At 41.4% G+C, this 25,134-nt stretch overlaps 1 protein-coding gene across 4 annotated transcripts in view; it reads right to left on the reverse strand.

Moving 5' to 3' along the window:
* Positions 1-25,134, reverse strand: part of cacna1ia (calcium voltage-gated channel subunit alpha1 Ia) — a 156,418-nt gene that overhangs the window by 110,584 nt on the left and 20,700 nt on the right. For all 4 annotated transcript variants that reach the window (XM_072442471.1, XM_072442470.1, XM_072442469.1 and 1 more), the window contains exons 4-6: positions 18,664-18,823; positions 11,170-11,515; positions 10,149-10,241 (exon numbers count right to left, since the gene is read on the reverse strand). In XM_072442471.1, the coding sequence (XP_072298572.1) occupies positions 10,149-10,241; positions 11,170-11,515; positions 18,664-18,823 (599 nt within the window). The remainder of the gene's footprint in view (positions 1-10,148; positions 10,242-11,169; positions 11,516-18,663; positions 18,824-25,134) is intronic.

Genomic DNA, 25,134 nt, shown 5'->3' on the forward strand with positions numbered 1-25,134 from the left:
TCATGACCGAAAGGACAAGATCGCAGGTAGAAGCGGTCAAAATGGGTTTCCTCCTTAGTGTGAATGGTTGTCAGTGTTGTTCATCATTTTGGTGAACGTGAACTGAACGTACTGTATTACTGCCGACAAACGATACTGTGAACGGCACGTTCTTTCTTTTTAATTTTGTTCAATAAGGTGTCAGATTTCTAGAGACTTTCAGACAAAAAATACACCGTTGGCCAACCAGAGCCTACGTCTCGAAAGTGTGAGAGCTCCAATGCGCATCAAAACAAAAAGCAGCACGGACGTGACAGCAACAGAGCAGCAGGAGTCGCCCTTCTACGACCAGTTACGTGAGTTTTATGATAAGGTCGGTCAGGATGGGAACAATCTAACATTTCTGTGCAAACTTTGCCCACCGGCTTTCAAAAAGAAAATCACTTCAGTCACGTCCTCAGCAAACCTGAAACGGCTGGAACTGAAGCACCCGGTTAGCTTATCAAGGTATGTGCAAGCAAATCAAAAAACAAAAAGATCCTTGACCCAAATCCCATGAACTGCAGACAGTAGCGGCCTCGTTGTCATCTCCCAGCTGCAGCAGGACAACTTGGTGGTGCAGTATATTGTTGGAGACTTGCAGCCTTTGAGGAAAGTGGAAAGCCCAGCTTTCATAAACTTAATTAAAGGGTCATTAAGGGCCATCCAAAAAGGTGCCATTGAAAAAGAAGGTACAAACACTGTTAAGAAATATAAAGAAAACATGTGTGAACTTAAGATCCTGATTGGGTAAGGATTCAAAATTGGACATAAAGATGAAATCTGACAGATAGTTTCAACATTAAACTAATACAATAATTGCTGCCTGTGGTTGTATTTGGGGGGTAGAAATAATTTTGAAAAATTATAGCTCGCAATGTATTGAAAAAACGAGCTGTGAACTTAGTTCCCCACACTGACGGGTGCTTCCTTAGAGACAGGGGGAGGAGTTCAGTCACATGGGAGGAGTCTCAAACAAGGCTTGACACTCTTCAAATGCAGTGGTAAATGTAAATTAGTATTTGTTAGGCTCCCAAATTATTGTTTCCAGGCGTATGTCCAGAAAATAAAATCAATCATTAGAAATAAGGCTACTTGAGTAAAGTGTTTAGTGTGTTTGGGGGTCACACATCTCAGACTATTATTATGGGGGTCGCAACTGAAAGAGAAGCATCGTCTTAGATAATGATAGTAATAATAATTATTTAGTTAATTTTTTTTCTTCTTTGCCAAAATAAGACGGCATAAACAAACATCTTTGGTCCAAAACATTGGACCAAATATTTTATAAAAAGCCAGGGTTTCTCAGGAGAGTTTTCTTCAGGTCGGTTCTTCAGATTTATCGCTCAGAGACAGCAGGGGGCGATAGAGACACTGTCCCAAAGTACAGTTTTAACCATCAAAGGGACTTACAAAGCTTAATAAGGTAAACATATTACTTAGTTCTTCTTTAAGTACTATTATTTTAAAGTAAATGTACCCTTGAGTGAGTTTCTCCATCCTGCCTTCCTCTGGTGAACCTCACAGAAGATAATAGCCGTGTGAATTATGCACTGCGCAGAAAGACTATGTTTGTGCAGGCAATGGAAAATTGCTACAAGGCACATGTGCAAATCAGTCCTAAATCTCGCTCAAAGATGGAATAATTCTGTGAAATGAAACAGAGCTGAAGGAGCGTGGAAGCAGAGCCTAACCGAGCTGAAATACATTTACATGTACTGACCTGAGATGGGATTTAATCTAGTGCCTTGTTTATGGTCCGTGTCATTGAGCTTCCAAGCCCAAATAAAGAATATATCTATTCCACGATTATACATAACAACAATTAAACAATTGTCTGCTCAAATTTGACATTTTGAAACATTTGAAAGACGATTTCAAACCAAAAATGTTGCATTTATATAATACTTTACAATGATTTATGTATTTGCTTTTATTTACAGTGTAATTTGCTTCAAATTTCGACAGATGACAGCACGATGTTATTGAGGTTATGATGGTCGACTAAGACTCACTTATTTACATTTGCAGTAGAAAGTGATCCTATGATTAGCCCAATTCAGCAGGAGATCTGAAGGGCAATAAAACTGAGCCTGAATTCTGCCCCTCGCCGAAGTCGGGACGGCCCAGTTCTAGGCTGGCGTCTTCGAAACATCGGCTCTGATGTAATGGGGGAGTTAGCATTAGCCACCAAACAACTTCTGAAAGTTTATTCTTTATTTGAAGTAGCATTTATCGTTGAAATAAGCATGAAAGTTAACAGCGGCGTGATTTACATAAATGTTAATGTCAAATTTAATAAGTGGACTTTAGAAAATGGAGCTGGCACAAGTGACTCTTATTACTCACAGTAAAACGATTAACAAACAATTGATCCATGATCTTCACACATTAAAATGAATGGGATAGAAGGTTTGTATCAGTACCAGAATGTGTATTTGTTCTAAACGCCTCATTCTTGGGAGGAACTATATTGCAGCGCTGCACTGACGTTTATTAAAGCGCTACAGCCACTCACTCCCATCCTTGATAGAACACATCATTCAGGCATGTGAAAGGATCAGATATCTGTTGTGTTGTCTCTGCGAGCTGAACAGGCTGAACAGGTGTGTTTTACATTTGCACCATCTTTCCTTTCTCTCCTGAAGCAAATCTTGAATTTGTCCAATGCCAGATGCTCATTTTCCAAACACAGATATTCAAATACTTGTGCTAAACTTGTTATGTAAACCGCACCTTAGCTCTTGTCGGCCTGATGAAATGTTAGCAAACACGTTAGCGCTAAACCCCTCGCGGCCTTTTCCCCACCCGTCTGAGTCTGATGTGAGAGGACAGACGCAGTGACGAGCGCCCTCAGCAGCGCCGCACGCCCTCAGCACCTCCGCACGCCCTCAGCACCTCCGCACGCCCTCAGCACCTGCACGCCCTCAGCACCGCACGCCCTCAGCACCTCCGCACGCCCTCAGCACCGCACGCCCTCAGCACCTGCACGCCCTCAGCACCGCACGCCCTCAGCACCTCCGCACGCCCTCAGCACCGCACGCCCTCAGCACCTGCACGCCCTCAGCACCGCACGCCCTCAGCACCGCACGCCCTCAGCACCTGCACGCCCTCAGCACCGCACGCCCTCAGCACCTCCGCACGGCCTCAGCACCGCACGCCCTCAGCACCGCACGCCCTCAGCACCTCCGCACGCCCTCAGCACCTGCACGCCCTCAGCACCTCCGCACGCCCTCAGCACCGCACGCCCTCAGCACCTCCGCACGCCCTCAGCACCTGCACGCCCTCAGCACCTGCACGCCCTCAGCACCGCACGCCCTCAGCACCTCCGCACGCCCTCAGCACCGCACGCCCTCAGCACCTGCACGCCCTCAGCACCTGCACGCCCTCAGCACCTCCGCACGCCCTCAGCACCTGCACGCCCTCAGCACCGCACGCCCTCAGCACCTCCGCACGCCCTCAGCACCGCACGCCCTCAGCACCTGCACGCCCTCAGCACCGCACGCCCTCAGCACCTCCGCACGCCCTCAGCACCGCACGCCCTCAGCACCTGCACGCCCTCAGCACCGCACGCCCTCAGCACCGCACGCCCTCAGCACCTGCACGCCCTCAGCACCGCACGCCCTCAGCACCTCCGCACGGCCTCAGCACCGCACGCCCTCAGCACCGCACGCCCTCAGCACCTCCGCACGCCCTCAGCACCTGCACGCCCTCAGCACCTGCACGCCCTCAGCACCTGCACGCCCTCAGCACCTCCGCACAAACGAAACGCCTTTACTCTTCTGTCTAGGTAATGTCTGGGTTTCTTCTACACTGCTTGGACTTCTTGACTTTGTCGGCGCAGCTTTTCTCACGCTGTTGTTAGCTTCACAGAACAACACTGGATCGATAAATGTCAGTGAAAGAGTTCAGTCGTGAGAATCCAAGAACAAAATGGAGCACATGGGATTGTAGCAGGCTTGAGCAACTATTTTGATTGAATTTCTTTTTTTATTTTGTTGTTGTTGCTGGATGCCCTTACAAACAGATAAAGAGAAACAGAGAAAAGAAGGAAAATAGAAGGTCTTACCCAGGGACGGTTGGCACAGTTCTTTTATCTGAATTATACGTTTTATTATGAAGCCAATCACCAAGACGTTTAGCTACTGATTTATTGTCATCTTTTTCTGCATTTAGTTCACTTCTCTTCTCTGCACCTCTTGCATTTTGACGTCTCGTTATGTCATGCACTGGTTCTGGAGCGTTCTGTGGGAAATATAATGTTTATATTATGGGTCTTGACAAAGCGAGTGCCCTGCGTCGATAAACAGCTGATGCTAACTTGTGCTAGTTTTGCTAATCATGTGGGCTAAACATATGATTTGGTATCAGTGGAAATACACCGTTTTTTTTTTTAAATGTATAAATGATTTTCTTCTGTTTATATCTGCTTTTGGCCTCTTGTTTAAGATAAGATAAGATAAGATATTCCTTTATTGTCCCACATGTGGAAATTTCATTGGTGCAACGCAGGTAGATACAGAGGTAGATACAGAAGAACAGATCACTTATAGGAAGTCTGAAAAACACTTTCAGTAGAAGATCTCCTATAAATAAATAAAAACTCCCATTGACAAATAAATAAATAAATACCATTGCATGTGATCCCGACAGTAATTGCACATGAATATGTGTCACGACAGCACATAGATTGCACATGAATTTCACAGTAATTGCACATACGACAGAATTGCACATCAGTATTAGGTTAGGTCAGTATTGCGACGGGATAACGTGACGATCTCCGGGTAAGACGACTGTTCTCCGCAGTTTCATGAGTTCCTGCTTTGTGGAAACGCGGTACGGCGCCGGCCGGGGGGCGGGGCCGGAGCCGGGGGGCGGGGCCGGAGCCGGGGGGCGGGGCCGGAGCCAAAACACGTCGCAACGACACGACGAAAACACTCAATCCAGCCGAACAAAGTCAAAACAAGTTAATTTAAAGCGATTCCAGTGCGTGTCCCGATCGTTCGTGAAGTTCCTCTTTCATATAAACGTGTATATAAACGTGTACCGACGACACGCCGTACTTTAGCGCGGCCGGAGGGGCTGGTGGGCTCGCTCGGAGCTAGCTCACGTCACAACAACACAACGAAAAACGCTCAAATCCAGCCGAAAAAAGTCAAAAACAGTTGAATAAAAAACTATTCCAGCGCGTGTCCCTATCGTACAGTAACATAGAAAAAAATATACTAACTATATTTACAAAATATAGGAGATAAAGCACAATAAGTGTGAGAAAGAAGAGAGAGCGTTTACACCGGGCTGCCAGCTGTACCAGCGCCTTATGACGTTTTCACCTGAGTCCGTGTTCTCTCTTATCCAATCATCTTGCTCTGGTGTGTAGCTCCTCCTTAGCTAAAGAGAACCGGGAACCAAAGCCAGCCAGGCCGTTCTGGAAGTTACCCCTCTCATCTCACGGTCCGCTTTGGATCCTTTAACCTATTTTACCTCAAACACCTGAAAAATGAGCCCCATTTAAAACTGAAGCTGGTCCTGAACCCTCTGGAGCACAAACTATTGGCTGGAGCCTTTGTGGAGCTGAGACTCTGTAGTTTTGTATTCTGATACTTTACTCATATGATAGTAAAAACAAGGACTGCACAGAGGATTTTGAATTGTGCCGAGGTTTTCTTTGTTAAATATATGAAGGAGTAAAGCTGGTGTTTGGAGGGATCGGCTGATTCACACTAAATGAGCATCTGTTGGATTTTGACAAATCTCTTTTAAAAGCTGGAGGTAAATTCACTAAACAATAATTTTAGGGAGTTGTAATAAAGTAAAAATGTCCAGGCGGAATGCATCTAAAAGTCCTATAAATGTTTTATTTTAGGGTTATTTTTATTTGTGGGTTTGGAATACAATTCTGATTATTTCCGGAGTTATTAATTTTACTGGAAATACGTGGGTTAAAGCTTTAATTATATGTACAGCAGATCAAGCAACTTGTTCCTTTTATCAGACAGTGGATAAAATGGAATAAATTAAGAAAAAGTCCAATGTCCCACGTGTGTAATACATTCAGAGGGTTTTGGAACGCTTTTTCCATTTCAGTCTGTTCTCTTTTGTTCTCTCTTGTCCAATCTTCTTGCTTTAAACAGCACCATGAGCCTATCGCAAAGCAGCACCCTCTGGGAGCTGGTACTCTCATGGACCCCTTCGGACCCCTCAAACGGGCCCCGTACCACTCCTATGGAAACGTCCTAATAGAAAATTCAAAGCTACGAAAACATGTGTCGCCTTTTTCATGTGTGATCAAAGATAGAGACGTCCAGATGTGTCCACGGGTCAGAGTGTGTGTGAGTGTGAGTGTGAGTGTGTGTGTGTGTGTGAGTGTGAGTGTGAGTGTGTGTGTGTGTGAGTGTGTGTGAGTGTAAGTGTGTGTGTGTGTGTGTGTGTGTGTGTGTGAGTGTAAGTGTGTGTGTGTGTGTGTGTGTGTGTGAGTGTAAGTGTGTGTGTGTGTGTGTGTGTGTGAGTGTAAGTGTGTGTGTGTGTGTGTGTGTGTGAGTGTAAGTGTGTGTGTGTGTGTGTGTGTGTGAGTGTAAGTGTGTGTGTGTGTGTGTGTGCGTGCGTGTGTGTATGTGCGTGTAACGTGTGTGTGTGTGTGTGTGTGTGTGTGTGTGTGTGTAAGTGTGTGTGTGTGTGTGTGCGTGCGTGTGTGTATGTGCGTGTCACGTGTGTGTGTGTGTGTGTGTGTGTGTAAGTGTGTGTGAGTGTAAGTGTGTGTGTGTGTGTAAGTGTGTGTGAGTGTAAGTGTGTGTATGTGCGTGTCACGTGTGTGTGTGTGTGTGTGTGTGTGTAAGTGTGTGTGAGTGTAAGTGTGTGTGTGTGTGTAAGTGTGTGTGAGTGTAAGTGTGTGTATGTGTGTGTCACGTGTGATTGTGAGTCCGTCTGCATTATTAAAGGGAGGTTTCATGTCCTGTATTCAACATGTTAGTGCTCAGAAAATGTCTTCCTGTCCACACCCACAGCCCTGTTCTTCCTTCGTTCTTCAAATATTTGTGTGGAAAGTGTGATACACGTAGTTTGAGCAGCAACTGAAGATTATTTTGGTAATCAATTGATCTGATGATAATTTTTTACCATTAATGAGGCCCGTAAATATCACAATATGTCAATAAATATTATTTTTTTTTTAGATGAAAACGTATGCATGTGATTATAACTAAGTATGAGACTACACAAAATAATAAAACACAATACGTCAGTCTTATAGATGAATTGGTCATAGTTCAAAATATTGTTCACTAATGACTTTATTTCAATCATAAGGGTTTGTATGAGACAGTAGCAAAAAGGGGAGGTATCTGAATATTAAGGAAGTGAATCAAGTTTTAATAACTTTTGAGTCCGATACATGCTCAGATCATAGCGTCTAGAGAGCCACTGTACTTTCCAGTCGACTAAACAATCACCAAAGCACATTCATTCAGTCAATCACAGCCTTGTGTACAAGTTTGCGTAAAGTATCAGGCACATTATTTGGACCTCGGTATTCCTCTCAAACAGCCCTGGCAGCATGAGCGACACAACGGGACGGGAATCTTATTATTTAACGGTTTACGGGGTCAAACCTGCCTTTTACACCTGAGAGAGGAGCTGATAGTCGCTTTCAAACACTTCAGAGTTCAACAAAGACAGAGGAGTGCTGGCTGTGCGGACGTCAATGTGAGACAAGGTGACAGTGAAAGAAAATACCCTGCTTTTGATGGCTCCCTGTTGGGCAGCGAGCACCGGGTTAGCTAACACTGTTCACTGTATTCATACTCAGCAACACATCATCAAACTTGCCCGCAGAATGTTTCAGAGTGACTTTAAAATTGGTTTCGAATGCCCCTTTTCCCATTAGTGTCTACTTGGCTCTACTTAGCGACTTAGCCCTGGCGCTAACTCCTCAGACCTCGGGTGACCAGACGTCCCCATTTCCCCGGGACAGTCCCAGTTTTGAGCCTTGTGTCCCATGTCCCAGCAGAGTTATCCAAAACCAATGATTTGAGACAGCTGTCCCCATTTTTGACCACTTTGAGACCTGCCAGCAGTAACGGGGTTGTTATAGTTGATTCCGTAGCCAAAATAGAGACAATTTGGCTTTAGAATAACCATAACACAAAAAAAATGCACTCGTTCTCACTGATCGAAGTCTTGCAGATAATATACCGTCTCACAAGTGAGCCGTGAAGAGGTGTGAATGCATCAAAATGTACTTAATTACCCGCTCTTTCCACTATTTTATTATTACCCCATCGCAATCACAGTTTTTAATTTTGAAAATCTGGTCACCGCACTCAGATATCCACCACCTCGGGCCAAGTCGAGCCAAGCAGGGACTAAACGTGACATCCACAGACCGTCAGATTTGAATAAAAGTGTAATATTTCTGCTGTGTCACCTGTAAACAAACACAATACAGTGAGACATAAAGTGCAGACCACAGACATGAGGAGAATTGTATAAAATTCGTGTGATCCCAGAGAGCAAAGACAACGATCTTGCAGAAAAAAGACCGCACACTTTTACAATACAAAAACAATATGCCAACAAAGCTAGCACACTTAGCATCAGCTGTTTCATGTCTAGAGTAAAGCCACTCGTTAAGTAGGGACTAATGGAACAGAGGCATAAGTAGGGCCGGGCAATTAATGGAAAGATTGACAGATCGAGGTCGAGTCATGTGAAATAGTCAATTCTTCGGGAGAGGCTTTCGTATGAGAGTCCACAGTCAATTCTCTGTCAGTAAAATCATGTGGGTTTGAGCAGAGGTCAGACTTTGGAGAAAGAAATCTGAATATTATTTATGTCAAATGCTCTTTGCACTCTTCTCTTTTATGTCTTAAGTTTTTTTGTGTGATTTGTGTCATATCTTTGTAATTTTAATGCATTTTCTTTCCTGTTGTGTGGCGCACTTTGCCTTGTCTATGAGTTGTGTTTTCCACATAAACTTACCTTTCCTCAAATGGAACAGATTAAAAGTCTGTATAGTTGATGTTCACGAAATTGTTCAATAAAATCGAATCAAAAATCAAGCTTGATCAATATGAGAAAAAAAAAATACATTATTCATTATTTTTTGTCCATATCGCCCAGCCCTAGGCATAAGTATCTAGTGGAGAAGATTGCCCACAATGCAACTTGCATTGCTGCCAACTGCCATTTGGTCCTTGAGCAAGACACAGGTTGTCAAATTTTCATATTCATATTACCCAGTTGCCCAGGCAACAATAGGGACATTAATGTATTGGGTAGAGACATTCAGCTGTAGGAGCTGGCATTCTAATCCACAACCTGAAAAGTAATCTAAAAAAGTAATGTTTTTTGGACCTACATTTTTACAATATTTTTCTCAAAGTAAAAAACTGTCAGTGTCATTCTTTTCAAATTCCTTTTCAATGCTATTTAAGAAGATATTTGAGCATATTTTGGAAAACCAATTCATCCTGCTTTGCTCTCCTGCTTCTAACATCCATTATGCTCACTTCTTTTTGCAACTATTGATTCACACAAGCCTCTTAACTCTGTAAATATTCTTCTAAAATGTACTTACGGCACCGAATCACAACTGTGCATTGTCCAAACAACATAAGGAGGTCAATGTATATAAAAAAGTCTAACGTTTAATATTGATTTTTTTTTCTTCGCTTGACAAGACAAGAGAAAGTTGTGGAACAGTAGAGTAACTAGACAGTAAAAGTGTATGCAGTGTGTGTACTTATAATGATGAGTAGTATGAAGTAGAGTAGGAGGAGTTAAAGTGTACTTACAATGATGAGTAGTATGAAGTAGAGTAGGCGTAGTGAAAGTGTACTTACAATGATGAGTAGTATGAAGTAGAATAGGCGTAGTAAAAGTGTACTTACAATGATGAGTAGTATGAAGTAGAATAGGCGTAGTTAAAGTGTACTTACAATGATGAGTAGTATGAAGTAGAATAGGCGTAGTTAAAGTGTACTTACAATGATGAGTAGTATGAAGTAGAATAGGCGTAGTTAAAGTGTACTTACAATGATGAGTAGTATGAAGTAGAATAGGCGTAGTAAAAGTGTACTTACAATGATGAGTAGTATGAAGTAGAATAGGCGTAGTAAAAGTGTACTTACAATGATGAGTAGTATGAAGTAGATGAAGTTGTAGAAGGAGTGAGCGTCCATCACATAGTACATGATCTCTACCCAGCCCTCCAGCGTGATCACCTGCAACAACAAGTGGGGCATTTTAAGAAATAAATCATACAAATAATAAACATATACATTACATATCAACATTCAATATTAACTTGTGTTTCTCATCTGTGCTACACCTTCAACTGTCTCAGCATTTACTCGTTTTGCTTGTACTTTTCAGAGTAGTTTTCTGACACCATACTTTTATTCATCTATGTGTAATATATTGATTTATTGTACAGTATAACAGTACTTTTACTTGAGTAATAGTGGTTCCGTTTCCCACTGTGACAAAAGCGTTATGTTGTCGAAATGAAAGGATTTGATTCTTGCTCCGCTCCTTCAGGTATGATTGATTTTCCCCTCATGTGTGTGGTCTATACTCAGATTTGGTGCAAGATTTATGAATGTTTTGTCTCCCGGAACGCTTTCGTGCCAGATGATTGGTTAAAAGAGAACGCAGACAAAATCGAAATGATTATATTTTCAGTGCATAATGCATCTTAACACCAGCCAAACCCAATGCATTACATCAAGAGAAGTTAAAATGTGGTGTAGCGGTTCAAAGAGGAGAAATAAATGCAGAAAAAGCTGAGGATAAACCTGAAATAAGTTCTTGTTTACTTTAGCTTTAGCAACGTCTCACAGCAATACTAGGAATTACTAAACACCTGTTTGAGAATTCAGATTAGCCTCATGATTAAAAGTATAATTTAGGTATGGTTTACGCTTTATTTATCAAGAAAGCATTTGTTATATTTGTGGGACTTTAGTTGCTCATGTTGCAGACCCCTGGAGACCCCGAGCATGGAGACGCCATGAAGCGTTTCAAGATGCTCCAAAATGGACCAGTCGGGAGGGCCAGGGTCAGTCAACTCCAACTTCCAAATCCAATGCTACTCTTACAATTACTCTTACTTTTTCACTTTGCACCCAAAACAATACTGATGAGTCTTACTTGAAAAATGACTATCCAGGCGTACACGATGTTGTCAAAGTTGATGGCGCCCTTGTGCGGGTTGGTGGTTCCGGTGTGGCAGCGCGTGTAGTACTGGTGCCAGTTGATGCACAGCCCCAGGGCCTCTCCGGCGCTGCCGTTGACCAGGGGCTCCGGACTCAGCCCCAGCCCCTGCCTGTGGAGCGCGTCCTCCTTGTCCAGGCAGCAGGTCCGTCCCCCTTCCCTCCGGGCCGGTACGTCCGTACACGACATTATCCCGTTCTCCGAGGCCAGCGAGCAGATGAAGGGCCGCTCGTCGTCCTCCTCCGGGCGGTAGTACGGGGCGGGGAGAGTCAGACCTGCCGAGCTGTGGTGGGACGAGAACGACATGGGTTTACTCTAGGAAGTCTTGGGTCGTGTAGTATTGGAATTGATTATACATTAAAGATCTATTGTGCTTTTGTCTGCTATGTGTTTTTAATCTATAACAACCATGGAGCATTATCAGTATTGTTATTGTCCTATAAACATGCTCTTGAGTACATTTACGGGAAAATGTACATTTTCATCAGGCCCAACCTCCCCACAACCGCCTGACCCACAGTAAAAGATCCCGACCACAGACACACACAGACTTGCACGCTCACACATACACACACAAACACACACACATACTCATGCACTCACACATGCTATGTGGCTGAGTACAGATGAACCAGTTGAGGAAACACCATTAGGAGAGCCGCTTGCCCCAGCATGCTTATTTATTTATTAATAACCTTATATTTAACCCTGAAAAAAAAAGCACATTGAGATCAAAAGTTGCAGCACATTTAAAAACATTTACCCATTAAAAAAAATTTAACTTTTAAGAAACTACATTTGAAAGCACAATCAGTCAAATATTTCTCACTCTTTGTCTTCTAATAATCATCAGTGAAACTAGTTCACAAAACCTTCAGTCTGAGGGAGCAGCAAAGGCTCACTTCCCCCAGTCAGTCTGTACTCTCAGAGCGGACAGGCAGTAAATGTCACGTGAGCGCAGGCTGTAGTGACTTTTAGCTCAGATTTAGTCAATTGAAGTCAATAGTTTAGGACATTTTGATTTAGTGATTTACTTAGTGTCTGTGTTTTTTCTAATACTAAACTGAATTGTAGAAAATTGTCAAAATATCTCCATGGACAAATAATATAGTTTGAAACAAGAAAATCACATTTTGTAAGGATAGGAAGTGTTTAGGAGTTTAAGTGGTTTCACTGAATGACTGATGGGATGAGTGAGTGTATTGATGCACTTGAATGTTACTATTTTAACCAAGATGAAGAGTTTTCTCCACCATTTGGTAGATCACATTTGAAGTCACTGCTTTTCAGTGAAAAATGTGTGGAGCTGAACCCAACCTAATTCAGCCTAATCTGCCATTCAGTAGTGGTGGATTATGTTAGGAAAATTCACTTGGGGGCCTCCTTGGGGGCCTTCTGCTTTCTAACAGTGAGCTTTTTGAACTCATGATTACCACAGGAAGTTGGTCATTTAAAAATACTTGTACATTTTTAACAGATTTAGGGCCTATCCGAGCCTCTAATGAATAGATTTTAGTCCCTGAGGAACACAGTTTAGTCCCAATCCACCTGGATTTTTTATGATTAGATTTAACCACCAGATTTTGCATAAGTGTGATACAGGATTTCCAGTTATTTCAAACTTAATACAAATTAATTTGTTCAATTTGCTGTCTGTAAAAAAAAAAAAAAAAAAAAAAAAAAAAAAAAAATATATATATATATATATATATATATATATATATATATATATATATATATATATATATATATATATATATATTAGTGCAGTAGAGACGTTATAAATGTTGAATTGCATCATTTATTGATGGAATCCAATTGGAATTCATTTTCATTTTTATTCATTTTTTGGTCTCTGTAGCCATAGAGTGTTTATTATTGCATTGCATTTTAATTATTATGTATCATGTTACTTTACAATAAAGTCTCCTCTCATCCACAAGGTAGGAATCAATAACTTCAAAAATACTCAAAAATAATTTTCACAAGGTGTTTTTCAAGGAGGGAACATTAGAGGATTTTAACTATTAAGAATTCCAGTAATTTATGACTTCAAATATATTTTGAAGGGGTGCTAAGGACGGTTCTTTGGTGGGATCATGGGTGGGATCATGAGTGGGTTCATGGGTGGGTTCATGGGTGGGTTCATGGGTGAGATCATGGGTGGGATCATGGGTGGGTTCAAGGGTGGGTTCATTGGTGGGATCATGGGTGGGTTCAATGGTGGGATCATTGGTGGGATCATGGGTGGGTTCATTGGTGGGATCATGGGTGGGTTCATTGGTGGGATCATGGGTGGGATCATGGGTGGGTTCATTGGTGGGATCATGGGTGGGATCATGGGTGGGTTCAAGGGTGGGTTCATTGGTGGGATCATGGGTGGGTTCATTGGTGGGATCATTGGTGGGATCATGGGTGGGTTCATTGGTGGGATCATGGGTGGGATCATGGGTGGGATCATGGGTGGGATCATGGGTGGGATCATGGGTGGGTTCAAGGGTGGGTTCATTGGTGGGATCATGGGTGGGATCATTGGTGGGATCATGGGTGGGTTCATTGGAGGGATCATGGGTGGGTTCATGAGTGGGATCATGGGTGGGTTCATGGGTGGGATCATGGGTGGCATCATGGGTGGGTTCATGGGTGGGATCATGGGTGGGATCATGGGTGGGATCATGGGTGGGTTCATGGGTGGGATCATGGGTGGGTTCATGGGTGGCATCATGGGTGGGATCATGGGTGGCATCATGGGTGGGTTCATGGGTGGCATCATGGGTGGAACATGGGTGGCATCATGGGTGGGATCATGGGTGGGTTCAAGGGTGGGTTCATTGGTGGGATCATGGGTGGGATCATGGGTGGGATCATGGGTGGCATCATGGGTGGGATCATGGGTGGGATCATGGGTGGATTCATGAGTGGGATCATGGGTGGGTTCATGGGTGGGTTCATGGGTGGCATCATGGGTGGGTTCATGGGTGTGATCATGGGTGGGTTCATGGGTGGGATCATGGGTGGGTTCATGGGTGGGATCATGGGTGGGTTCATGGGTGTGATCATGGGTGGGTTCATGGGTGGCATCATGGGTGGCATCATGGGTGGGATCATGGGTGGGATCATGGGTGGGATCATGGGTGGATTCATGAGTGGGATCATGGGTGGGTTCATGGGTGGGTTCATGGGTGGGTTCATGGGTGGCATCATGGGTGGGTTCATGGGTGGGTTCATGGGTGGGCTCATGGGTGGGTTCATGGGTGGGATCATGGGTGGGTTCATGGGTGGGATCATGGGTGGGATCATGGGTGGGTTCATGGGTGGGATCATGGGTGGGATCATGGGTGGGTTCATGGGTGGGATCATGGGTGGGTTCATGAGTGGGATCATGGGTCGGATCATGGGTGGGATCATGGGTGGGTTCATGGGTGGGTTCATGGGTGGCATCATGGGTGGCATCATGGGTGGGTTCATGGGTGGGATCATGGGTGGGTTCATGGGTGGGATCATGGGTGGGTTCATGGGTGGGTTCATGGGTGGGTTCATGGGTGGGTTCATGGGTGGGTTCATGGGTGGGATCATGGGTGGCATCATGGGTGGGTTCATGGGTGGGATCATGGGTGGGTTCATGGGTGGGATCATGGGTGGGTTCATGGGTGGGTTCATGGGTGGGTTCATGGGTGGGTTCATGGGTGGGTTCATGGGTGGGTTCATCGGTGGGTTCTAATTTGTGTCATAAAATAATGTAATTGTCAAAACACATGCAAAATGTGCAAAGCAAATCCAAGAAAAGAGTCTACATTGAAATTGAACCTTTCCCAAGTAACAGTTCCTCCTCCTGTGGCTATGGTTCACTTTTCATTTCAGTCCCGTGTTGGTCCTGGTCTGATCGTGGTCCTGATGTAAAACCCCTGCTTGAGTTAGACCTGGTTTAGTTCTGGGTTGGTCCTGGTCTGATCGTGGTCCTGTGTCTGTCCTGCCCTGCCAGCTCCTCCTCTTCTCTCTGTCACAGTCTATTCCAGACCTTTTTGCTCGACTTCAAATTAAAACATTCCTGTCGTGATCCAAACACGGTGCAGATCCAGCGCTGTCCCTGAGCGATACTTAAAGATGCGTCACTTCAGGTTTGCCGTCTTTAACTATGTGATTACTGGGTGTATTTTGAAAACTTAATAATGAGACATAATGATGGTTATCTCATCCGTTGCCATCTCTACATGCCCAGCTCTCAAATGAATAGGACAAGTGGAGTTTTTGGCGAAACACTAAGCTTTGTTGGATGAATTGTTCTATATTTAGAAGAGGTCCATGCAGGCGACTGAGAGAGGCTCAAAGGGCGCCTGGGAGCCCATGGGCACCAGGTTGGTGACCCCTGGTTTGGACAATAATTATGTTGTTATATTCCATTATTTCAAACCAATTTGAATTATATTTGAGCAATTCATATAATATTGCAAATGTGTGTTTTTGGGCCTCCCTGTAGGTGAAGGATGTGTAAATTGCAGGTAAACCATAAAGAACACACTTTCTTATTGCTCTCTGCTTTTTTTCACAAGATTCAATCATAAAAATATTACTTTTCTAATAATATAGAATATTTATATTTACATTTATATTTATTTTTCATTACCATTCCTCAAAATCGTCCTTATCATAGATTACTCTGACATTATCAACAGTTACATTCTTACGAACTGAGCAAGAACAGAGCGCTTACTCTTCAATATTGGAACTTTTACACATTTTGGAATCTTTGTGGAGGGGTGGCATTATTCATTTTTAATACATAAATCACATTTGTTCTTCTTTAATGTACAGCGTGTGACTCTGTAATAGCTATAGCCATTTTCTTTTTTGAATGTCACTCCCGCTATTGTCATTTGTGTCACTAAATTGGTGATTTTTTTATAGGACAACACAAATTATACATACATTTCTTTAGACACCCTTTAACAATGTTTGAATATCTGTTTACTTAAATTTAATACCACGGGAAATTTCGGGACATTTAGCTGGTTGGTTACGTCACCTCAAAAACTGCAATTAGACTATTACATTTGTTGTCGTTTTGATTCTAATGTTGTTTTTCTATATCCTCACACACAGGAGTAACACGTCACACATCATGAGCTGTGTGTGCTGCGAGTGTGAGGCCTGGCAGTAACACGACGCCCAGCTGGAGAGAGGATCCCGGAACAAAGGTTCAAATCAGAGGCAAGAGAAAGCGCCCTGTGGGGGAGCTGAAGCATGAATGAGCGCCCCCTGCTGGTGACTTGGCACCTCAGCGCTCACCCTGGCACCACGCTGGGAGCACACCTGCACATGCACATGACAGAGCTGAGGAAGCAGGCGCGGCAGGTGACAGGAGCTCCATGATTTGAGCGCGCACAGCCGACCGAGAGCGGGCCGAGTGCGAACGAGCAGGGGCGTATCGAGCCACGGGGGGATTAGGTAAATGCAACGGGGCCCTCAAAACACTAGGGGGATTCAATTATGATTTTATAAGGGTTTAATATTAATACAATTATAATTTGATCAGATAGGTACTAGTTTGTGTGAACCAGAACTCCTTACCTTGTTTTAAAGCAGCGGCTTGCAATTATATTGATTAATTCCTGATAGATAGAGATAGATAGAGATAGATAGATTGAGAGATAGATAGATAATCTTACAATCCTTTTTATTTTCGGCACATGGCCAAATGAGACAAATGAGTAACCTATGGCGTGCCACAGGGTTCAATACTTGGTCCATTTCTGTTTAAACGTTATATGCTGCCGTTCGGTAACATCATTAGAAAGACTAATCAAGTAGATTTGCTCTGGGACAGCTCTCAATTTGTTAAATACCTATAAACATTGTTTCAGCTGCTTCTCTATTATTGACCGATGACTGTTTCATTATTGGATTTTCGAACTTTCTGTTATGTCGGTGTAATCCCTCATTCGTCCAGGGATTACTATGAACTTTCTGTTAGTTAAATTAGCAATTCTGAGATGCCCCAAGGCAACATATGAATAATAAGAGAGGGCATTGAGGGGAATAAACTTTCTTTTTATGATTTAATATGATTTCAGATCTGTTTAACAAATACCTTTTGCTCATCAGCTGGCTATTTAAACATCAAGACATTAATTTAGGTATAATTCGCTTCAAACAAGAACAGGTTTCTTATATAAGATAACCTGTATTTGTCCCACAATGGGGGATATTACAGTGTTCTACAGTGTAAGAACAAAATAATAGAAATATGCTATAAAACATTAAAGATAATAAAAATACAGACAAAGTCCCGAGCCCTGATATACAAGAAATAAGCATGATTCTCCCATGAAATGTAACTGCATGTTCATCGGTACAATTACAAATGTCCTGATATATTTTGTCAAACCAGTGGACCCCAACGATATTGTACTGGGCCCCATAAAAAAGAAACTCATGAAAGGAGTCAGGGGAATCCTCCAGTTATTTGGCAGCCACTTGACCACAATCTCCTCTCGCTAACATCAGCCCTGTAAGAGCTCTCAAGCTTCTCTTATCCAACCTGTCTCATTACACACCAGCACAAGTGCTCTGAGCATGAGCATAATCACTTCAGTGGCTCTTATAATCACTCCTTGATCAATTAACAGGCAAAGAAGGCTTCAAAGTTCACATTAGGACCAGGAATCACAGGGTCTCTCACCTATTGATACACAATATATAATACATATACAATTATGATTTTACTTTGCATGCGACAATGATATAATGCAATATGTCACCTTTTTTTTAACCAAATGTGTTCAGTGTAGTACAGTAAAAACATGTTTGTATGTAATCTTGTTCTCTTTACATTCAAGCTTCACTAAATCAACACCCTTAGGTTTACGTATATGGGGTGTTACATTAAATTCAAAAAGGCAATTTTCTTGTCACCATGACCAAAAAAATAGGCAAAATTTGTATTCTATAATATATTTGTCTAGATATAAAAATATACAAACATTTTCATATCAAACACATACATTTAATTATTGGCTCTAAGCTCTATGTCCAGGAAAATCAAATATTTGGGCATTTTTACACACAAAATGGCCAATTTGAAAATATAGAAGAAAAATACTGTCCATCTCAATGTTTAGGTTTTATTTTTTAATTAATTTATTTACAGTGTATTAGCCTTAAAAGAAAAAATAAAAAAAAACATATTAAGGGATTTTTCAAAAGTTTGTCCTTGTTTTGCCCTGTTATTTGAAATGACAACTCTATTGAATTTGCCCCAGCACAGAAGGTGACGGCGCCGTACAAAGACATGAATATGGATGCATGCAGCTGGAGCGCAATCATATTTTGAGTCACGGAATTAGACAAAATATCTGGTTTGGATTTCCGACAGTACGAGACCCCTCCTGTCTTCTAATCAGAGAATGAGGTGTCACGTGGGCTTTTACTCACAGGGTGAAGTTCTCCTCGGCGAAGCAGCGGTTCCTCAGCAGCCCCGCCCACAGCTGCACGCCGATGATGCCGAAGATGAAGAAGACGAAGAAGCAGAGGAGGAGGACATTGCCCAGCATGGGGAGCGTGTCCAGGAGGAGGTTCACTAGGATACGCATGCCTGGAGGAGACGGACAGAAAATGGGAAAAGAATGGCGGTGTGTGAGTTCGAAACCCATTCCCAACCCATTTCACACTACACTGTCCTGTTGAATAAAGCCGTTTATTGCCATTAAAGTCATGTTTGGTCGGTGTAGATGCTACTTTAAGAGCTGATATTTATGTCTCTGCGGAGAAAAAATGCGTTTTAAGAGAATGACCTTTGCAGTTACAGTGTCCCATAAAAAATATACAGATTTAAGGGGATTAAATAAAATAATAAAACAACAACCTTAAGGTGCAGATTGGAGAATGTTTTAACAGAGTCAACAGCTCTGAGCTTTTCATGTTTTAACATTGTTCCCTCATCAAAAACAAACCTGAAGTTGTATTTAGCTTCATTCATTGAGCCTCACTAAATCCCTCTGTTTCAAATGTCCCAGTCTTGTGACTCCATAGGTGGCGATGCAAAGGCCTCGTGGGCTGTTTTAAGTCCATAAATCGTCGCCTCAGGTCAAATCATGTTCATTTTAAGTGTAGTTGACGAGGTTATTTGTTATTCGGGTTCGGGAGCAGGACCAGGCCTCAACCTCTTACTTCCCCAGCAACCACACCTCCACTCTTTAACCACGCCTCTAATTACCCAGAAGGCATATATATGCACAGGCCAATCCCAGCATCTCTTGTTGTCTCTGTTCTCTCGACCCCACCGTCCATTATCGATCCATCATCGACCCATCATCACTATTATCAATAAACATTCTTTCGTATTTCATTGTTGTGGCGTGGTCCTTGCTAGTGAACTGCATGCTTACATTAGCATGTTGGGGGAAAGCTAGATTTTGTTTATTTCGCAATCATAATTCTATCTGCTGCCAGTAGATGGATTTCTAACACAAATCTGATGATGGAACGCCTGACTGATATAACGTCATGTGAGGTTTTCAGTAGATACATTCATTTAAGTTATAAAACATGATGCAAACATAAAAAATATATACATGAGCAAGTTTAAAGGCAATAACGATAAGACTTGGAACAGTCATTTTAAATCTGTACATCTGTGAGGTCATGATTATTGTACAAAGATCTGCCCATAATCATTTGATCCAATTCAGCAAGAGAAAGTTTAGCTGATGTTTCTAGTGATATTCTGTGTGTTGTTCATTTTCACACTGTGGAGCTTTCAAATCACCAGAAAGAGTTTTGTCTCTGTAATCAAATAAAATCAGCAATAATTTAGGTCGTCACGGCCTTTTGATTGAACCATTCCAACTGATTTCGTGAAGTGGCACTTACCAATCGCACTCTTAGCCGTTTCTCATCTCCCATTTCAACTTGAACTGAACTTACAGGTGTCAAAGATTAGTACAACACCCCATGTCCACGAAAAAATAAATAAAACTGTCATAAGAATCTAAGAGGGATCAAAACCTTGTCTCCCTTTACACAGTTAGCGCAGTTTTAATTGACGACAAAGAAGGTAGTCCCCTGTCGATTAATGATGACCTCACACCCCTGCGGTTGAGCCCGTCCCGCCGCGATGACATAAGGAGACGTGATTAGCGGAGCGTAATGACAGCTGATTGGACTAAAGAGGCGGAGGAGAGCTGATAAAACGCTCGGGTCTGTGGGATATGACTTTAATTATTATTTCAAATTGTTCGACGGTGAATAACAACACAACGGTAGGTTAATGTGTCGGGGTCTCAACCGAGATTTTAGACTAGAAACAGGAACGACTGGGGGCCACGAGGAGGGAGAAGCGGAGGGAAGTAACACAGTACTAAAGTAAAATGTGAAGGTATCTGTACTTTACTCAAGTTCATTTTGCAGTGGTACTTTTTGCTTTACTGCATTTGAGAGCCAATATCTGGACTTTTGACCCAATTACATTTTTTTTTTTAAATGTACTGAAAAATAGAAAGTATTTTTTCATGTTTTTACTTGCCAGTATCTGTACTTTCTACCTCACTATTATCGTTTTCTACTTATTTTTTAACTGGACTGAAAAGGAAGATAAGAGATAAACTTTATTGTCCCCTGTGGGAAATTTGTCTTGGAAGAGCAACAACAGCAAAACACAATAAAAATGAATTGTTAAGAAGAAATATTTAAAAAATGACAATAGAAAGTGCATATAATTGGCATTATGCTTATTAAAGTCAGAGTTCAGTAGTTTAATTACGTTGTGATAAAAGTCGGTGTAATCCCTCATTCGTCCAGGCGTGTTCCATAGTAGAAAAAGCTTCAGTTGTAGTTCAAACTGAGTCCAGATGACTACAACTGAAGCTTTTTCTACTATGTTGTGATAAAAGACTAAAAAGTAGAACATACTTTTCATGTTTTTACTATTGAAAATGTATATTTGAAAGAAGGAGCTTTTAATACACTTTAATTTAATATATTACAAATCTATGACAACCAATATTGCTTGAAATGCCTTAACCTAAAGTACAATAAATCTACACATACGTTTCACGAATACATTATTAAATAGTGTTTTTTCAACATTATTAGGAGAAGCATGCTATAAGTCAGTGTTATACAGTATATTATGTGTAAGTACAAACTACTGTGCACTTCACAAATCCATTTATACAATACTTCATGTTATGAAAGACTATGCAATAATATGACATAAATATATTTAAATTCAGCACAGAAATGACAAATGTTCTAAATGCATGGAAAGTGCACTAAAAGGATAGTTTTTTTTACCATTTTTTAAAATTTATTTTCGGGCAACTGATTTGAAAAAGTACTTGATTACTTATATATATATATAAGTCAAGTTACCAATTTGCTTCCCTCCTATTTTCACAAAAACTAATACTAATAATACTAATACAAAAAAATACTTTGATTAAATTTTTTTTTTTTCTAATCATTTATCAAAACACAAGACAAAAAACACGAGATCAAAATGAAACACGAGTCACGACATCCATTAAACCAAACAACAATGACGCCACGACAAATGCCTGACCGCGTTTCTCTCTTAATCATTTGTAACATTTGTGCAGCGGTATATTCCCTTCCCCGCGGCGCACTCGTCCTCTACAACGTGGCAGACTGCGCTCGGTGCTGGGGGCCGGTCTAAATGTGTTTGTTCCCTTGGGTGCTCGTCATTAGGCCGCGGCTCCATTAGGCCTAATTGGGTGGGGTGAGGAGAGGGGAGAGCAGAAATGGATGCAGGCTTCAGGGTCACACAAACAGCCTCATCGTCGCACCAAATAAGAAATAAAGAATTAAATGTGAGTTTTGAATGACCACTCGGGTTCGGACGGTACAGCAGTTGCCCTACAGCCGGACAGTTGGCGGTTCAGTCCCAGCTCTGACCAGTGCGTGGTGCTGTTTTGAAAGTCGTCCAGCCAGACAGTCGTCAGTTAGCCCCGAGGCGACTGTGGCCACAATTTACGGTGGTCGGAAGTGAATCATTTACGGCCGACTGCGGAGAGGTCTGCCATGTTTTTTTTTAAACAGCCACAGCCCAAAATTCAATCGAGCATATGTGCCCTTTAAAGCGACAGAGCTCCTGCACATGTCCGTCACACAATCCCAGCATGCATCACCAAACTAAGAGTGTCGGCAGCAATTATCACACTTTATCAAACTTGATCATTTATGAAAAAGACAGGATTTTACTCGATTGACAAAACTCTAACCAGGCCATTTTTGTATTTCTGCATTATGTGTGGTTTTTATTTAGGGAATTAATTTACCATGGACTCATAACGATTCAAAACCTTTTATTTTGGTGATTCTAATAATTGTTTATCTCTTAATTAAGCGAGAGGGATTAGTTTAACGAGAAATATTCACAAATCCTTTTCAAAAATGCTGTTTTTGTATATAATTCTACAACAGCTTCACATTTGATTTGTAAATTTTTTACTATTTTATCAATATCACATAGTTTAAATTGTCGATATCAGTAAACGTTTTATGTACAGGGTTTTATAATAAAGTGTATTTGACACAAACATCTCCAGAAACACTTTTTGATGACATTAGAATCAAATGTACAGATTTTGCAGGTTTAGGACACAATTGACTCAATCTGAACCCTTTAAAAGCACACTCGGACCAGGTGAGGGTCGCTAATGTTTCATCAGATTTTAAGATGTATTGTTATTTACGGCTTAATTTAATGACAAAGGGCTCGCTGCCATTCATTTGTCACGTGGTCGTAGCAAAGCATTGTGTATTTCCTTGAATCAGTCAATTCATGTACATCTTGACTTCAAATGAAAGTTTAAACAAATCCTCTTTAAATAATACATGCATAATTACACAAATATATTGCACCAAAAAATGATGCTCAGTTGACTTTCACATTCTACAAAGAGAATGTTGTGGAAGTAAATTCGAAATGCAACATTTGACATTGCCACCATTTTTTTTTCTTTTTTTAAACAACAACAACAAAACAATTAACATAACAATACAGTTGCAAAATTAAAACACACAAAATGACAACAACAAAATACAACAAAAAAACAATAAATTAAAAAACAAACAAACAAATTAAGTAACATTGATACATAAAATAAAATAAAATAAAGCGAAAACAACACCAGTATTTGAATGCGTTTTAGCAGGCCATATATACATTTCTTTCTATTTCGTTTTCTTTTATTTATTTATGACACCATTGCCACCATCTTAAAGAGATTGTGATATTTTGACGCCTCGTGGCTGTGATTGGTCCGGTTTGGAATCTACCTTGAAATTAAACCCCGTTCTTTAATTCTTGCCTCATCAAAAACATACCTGAAGTTATATTTAGCCTCATTTACGCTAGTTTCTGTAACCCTGTTCGCTAGTTCCTCTTCCTCTAAGCACTCTGTTTCAATTTTCCCCAGAACGTAATAGGAACACTCTGGAAGCTTCCTTTGAAGTTTAAGTCCTTATAAACCATCACTGGACTTGTTCTGAGCATTTCTGTGGTGCAATTTGGTTTTAGTACAATTGCGTGCGTATGTTAGCATGCTAGTCACGTTGCTACACGCCTGCTTTGTTGCTGTCTTGAGTAATTTCTATAATTGCTTGGTCATAAGCCAATTGCTTTTAAATTCAGGCTTTGTCTTAAGTTCTAAAACATAACGTACAAACGCCAAGGCGACAAAACATTAACATTTCCTCTTATTGATTCCGATTTAGGCTGCTGTATCTTTAAATACAGAATCAGCGCCAAGTCCGTGTGGAATTGTTGCCAATGTCTTCTAACGATGGGTCTCTCCATTTTCAAAGCTATTGTTAAAAAACCCAATATTGAGGCTGTAAGAAAACTGTAAATAAGTCTCGAGCTTGTTTTCGCCCTATTCACATTTGTTTACAGCGATAATTGGAAAAACTGAGCAAAAATCACATTTTGACAATGAATGCGACTGGGCATAACTGCTAATTCTCCTGCAAACACAGCGATAGCGTTGACGTGGGTAAGCTCGGGTGGGCTAATTGGAGCTTTTTGGACACAGAAATCAATGGGAGTTACAAAGTTTGTCGAGAGGGAGAGAATTTGATGAAAAGAACAAGATTGTGGTCACGATCTGATGAGTGAAACAGCATTAATGAATGCGCTGGAAATCGGATGTGTCTCTCATTGTGTCCGGGCCGGCAAGAAAATGCAAAAGAAGTTCAGTTTTATGTCAATATTGTCGCAGTTTACAGTAGCAGTAGTCCTGTCATATCAAGGGCGCAGTGATGTGTAAAGTGTTTTATTTGGTATGTCTGTGTGTGCTGTAGTTTTAGCCAGGCCATGCTGCTCACAGTGAAAACATTAGTAAAACACATATAATTGAAAAGATACTCAATGTGGTCAGTAAAGTGACATAATGCACCTTTAAGTTAAGTCTTTTTTTGCTGGTTTTTAGTTTTTTAAAGTAGCAATGCACCTTCTTTACTGAAAAACATTATGAAAAAAAAGCCAACTGGATAAACGTTTTTAGACTTAATATATATATAAAACATATATAAGTTGCACTGGAGTATGAAATGCAGTTGCAAGTGTGAAAATAACAAATAATATCACATATAAGTCACTCCGGAGTATAAGTATTTAAGTATAAATATAAGTATAAGTCGCACCCCGGCCAAAAAAAGGTGAGTCTGGAAAATACGGTAGTTGTTTCTTCGGTTCCTCTGACAGGGATCTGGTGAATCACTGCCTCAGAAATGTGTCTGAAGGAATATTTACGGTAAATAGATAAGACAAGATCAGATTTGAAGTCCAAACTACACAATACACACATTTCAAACTCGATTTTAGTACTAAAGACGAGGCTCAATACTGGATACTGCTTTCGATACCAGTATTGTATTTGTTCT

The sequence above is a fragment of the Eucyclogobius newberryi genome, unplaced genomic scaffold (genome assembly GCF_026437365.1).
Source record: "Eucyclogobius newberryi isolate DKJ021-1_F unplaced genomic scaffold, fEucNew1.0.hap1 SCAF_13, whole genome shotgun sequence".
NCBI lineage: Eukaryota > Metazoa > Chordata > Actinopteri > Gobiiformes > Gobiidae > Eucyclogobius > Eucyclogobius newberryi.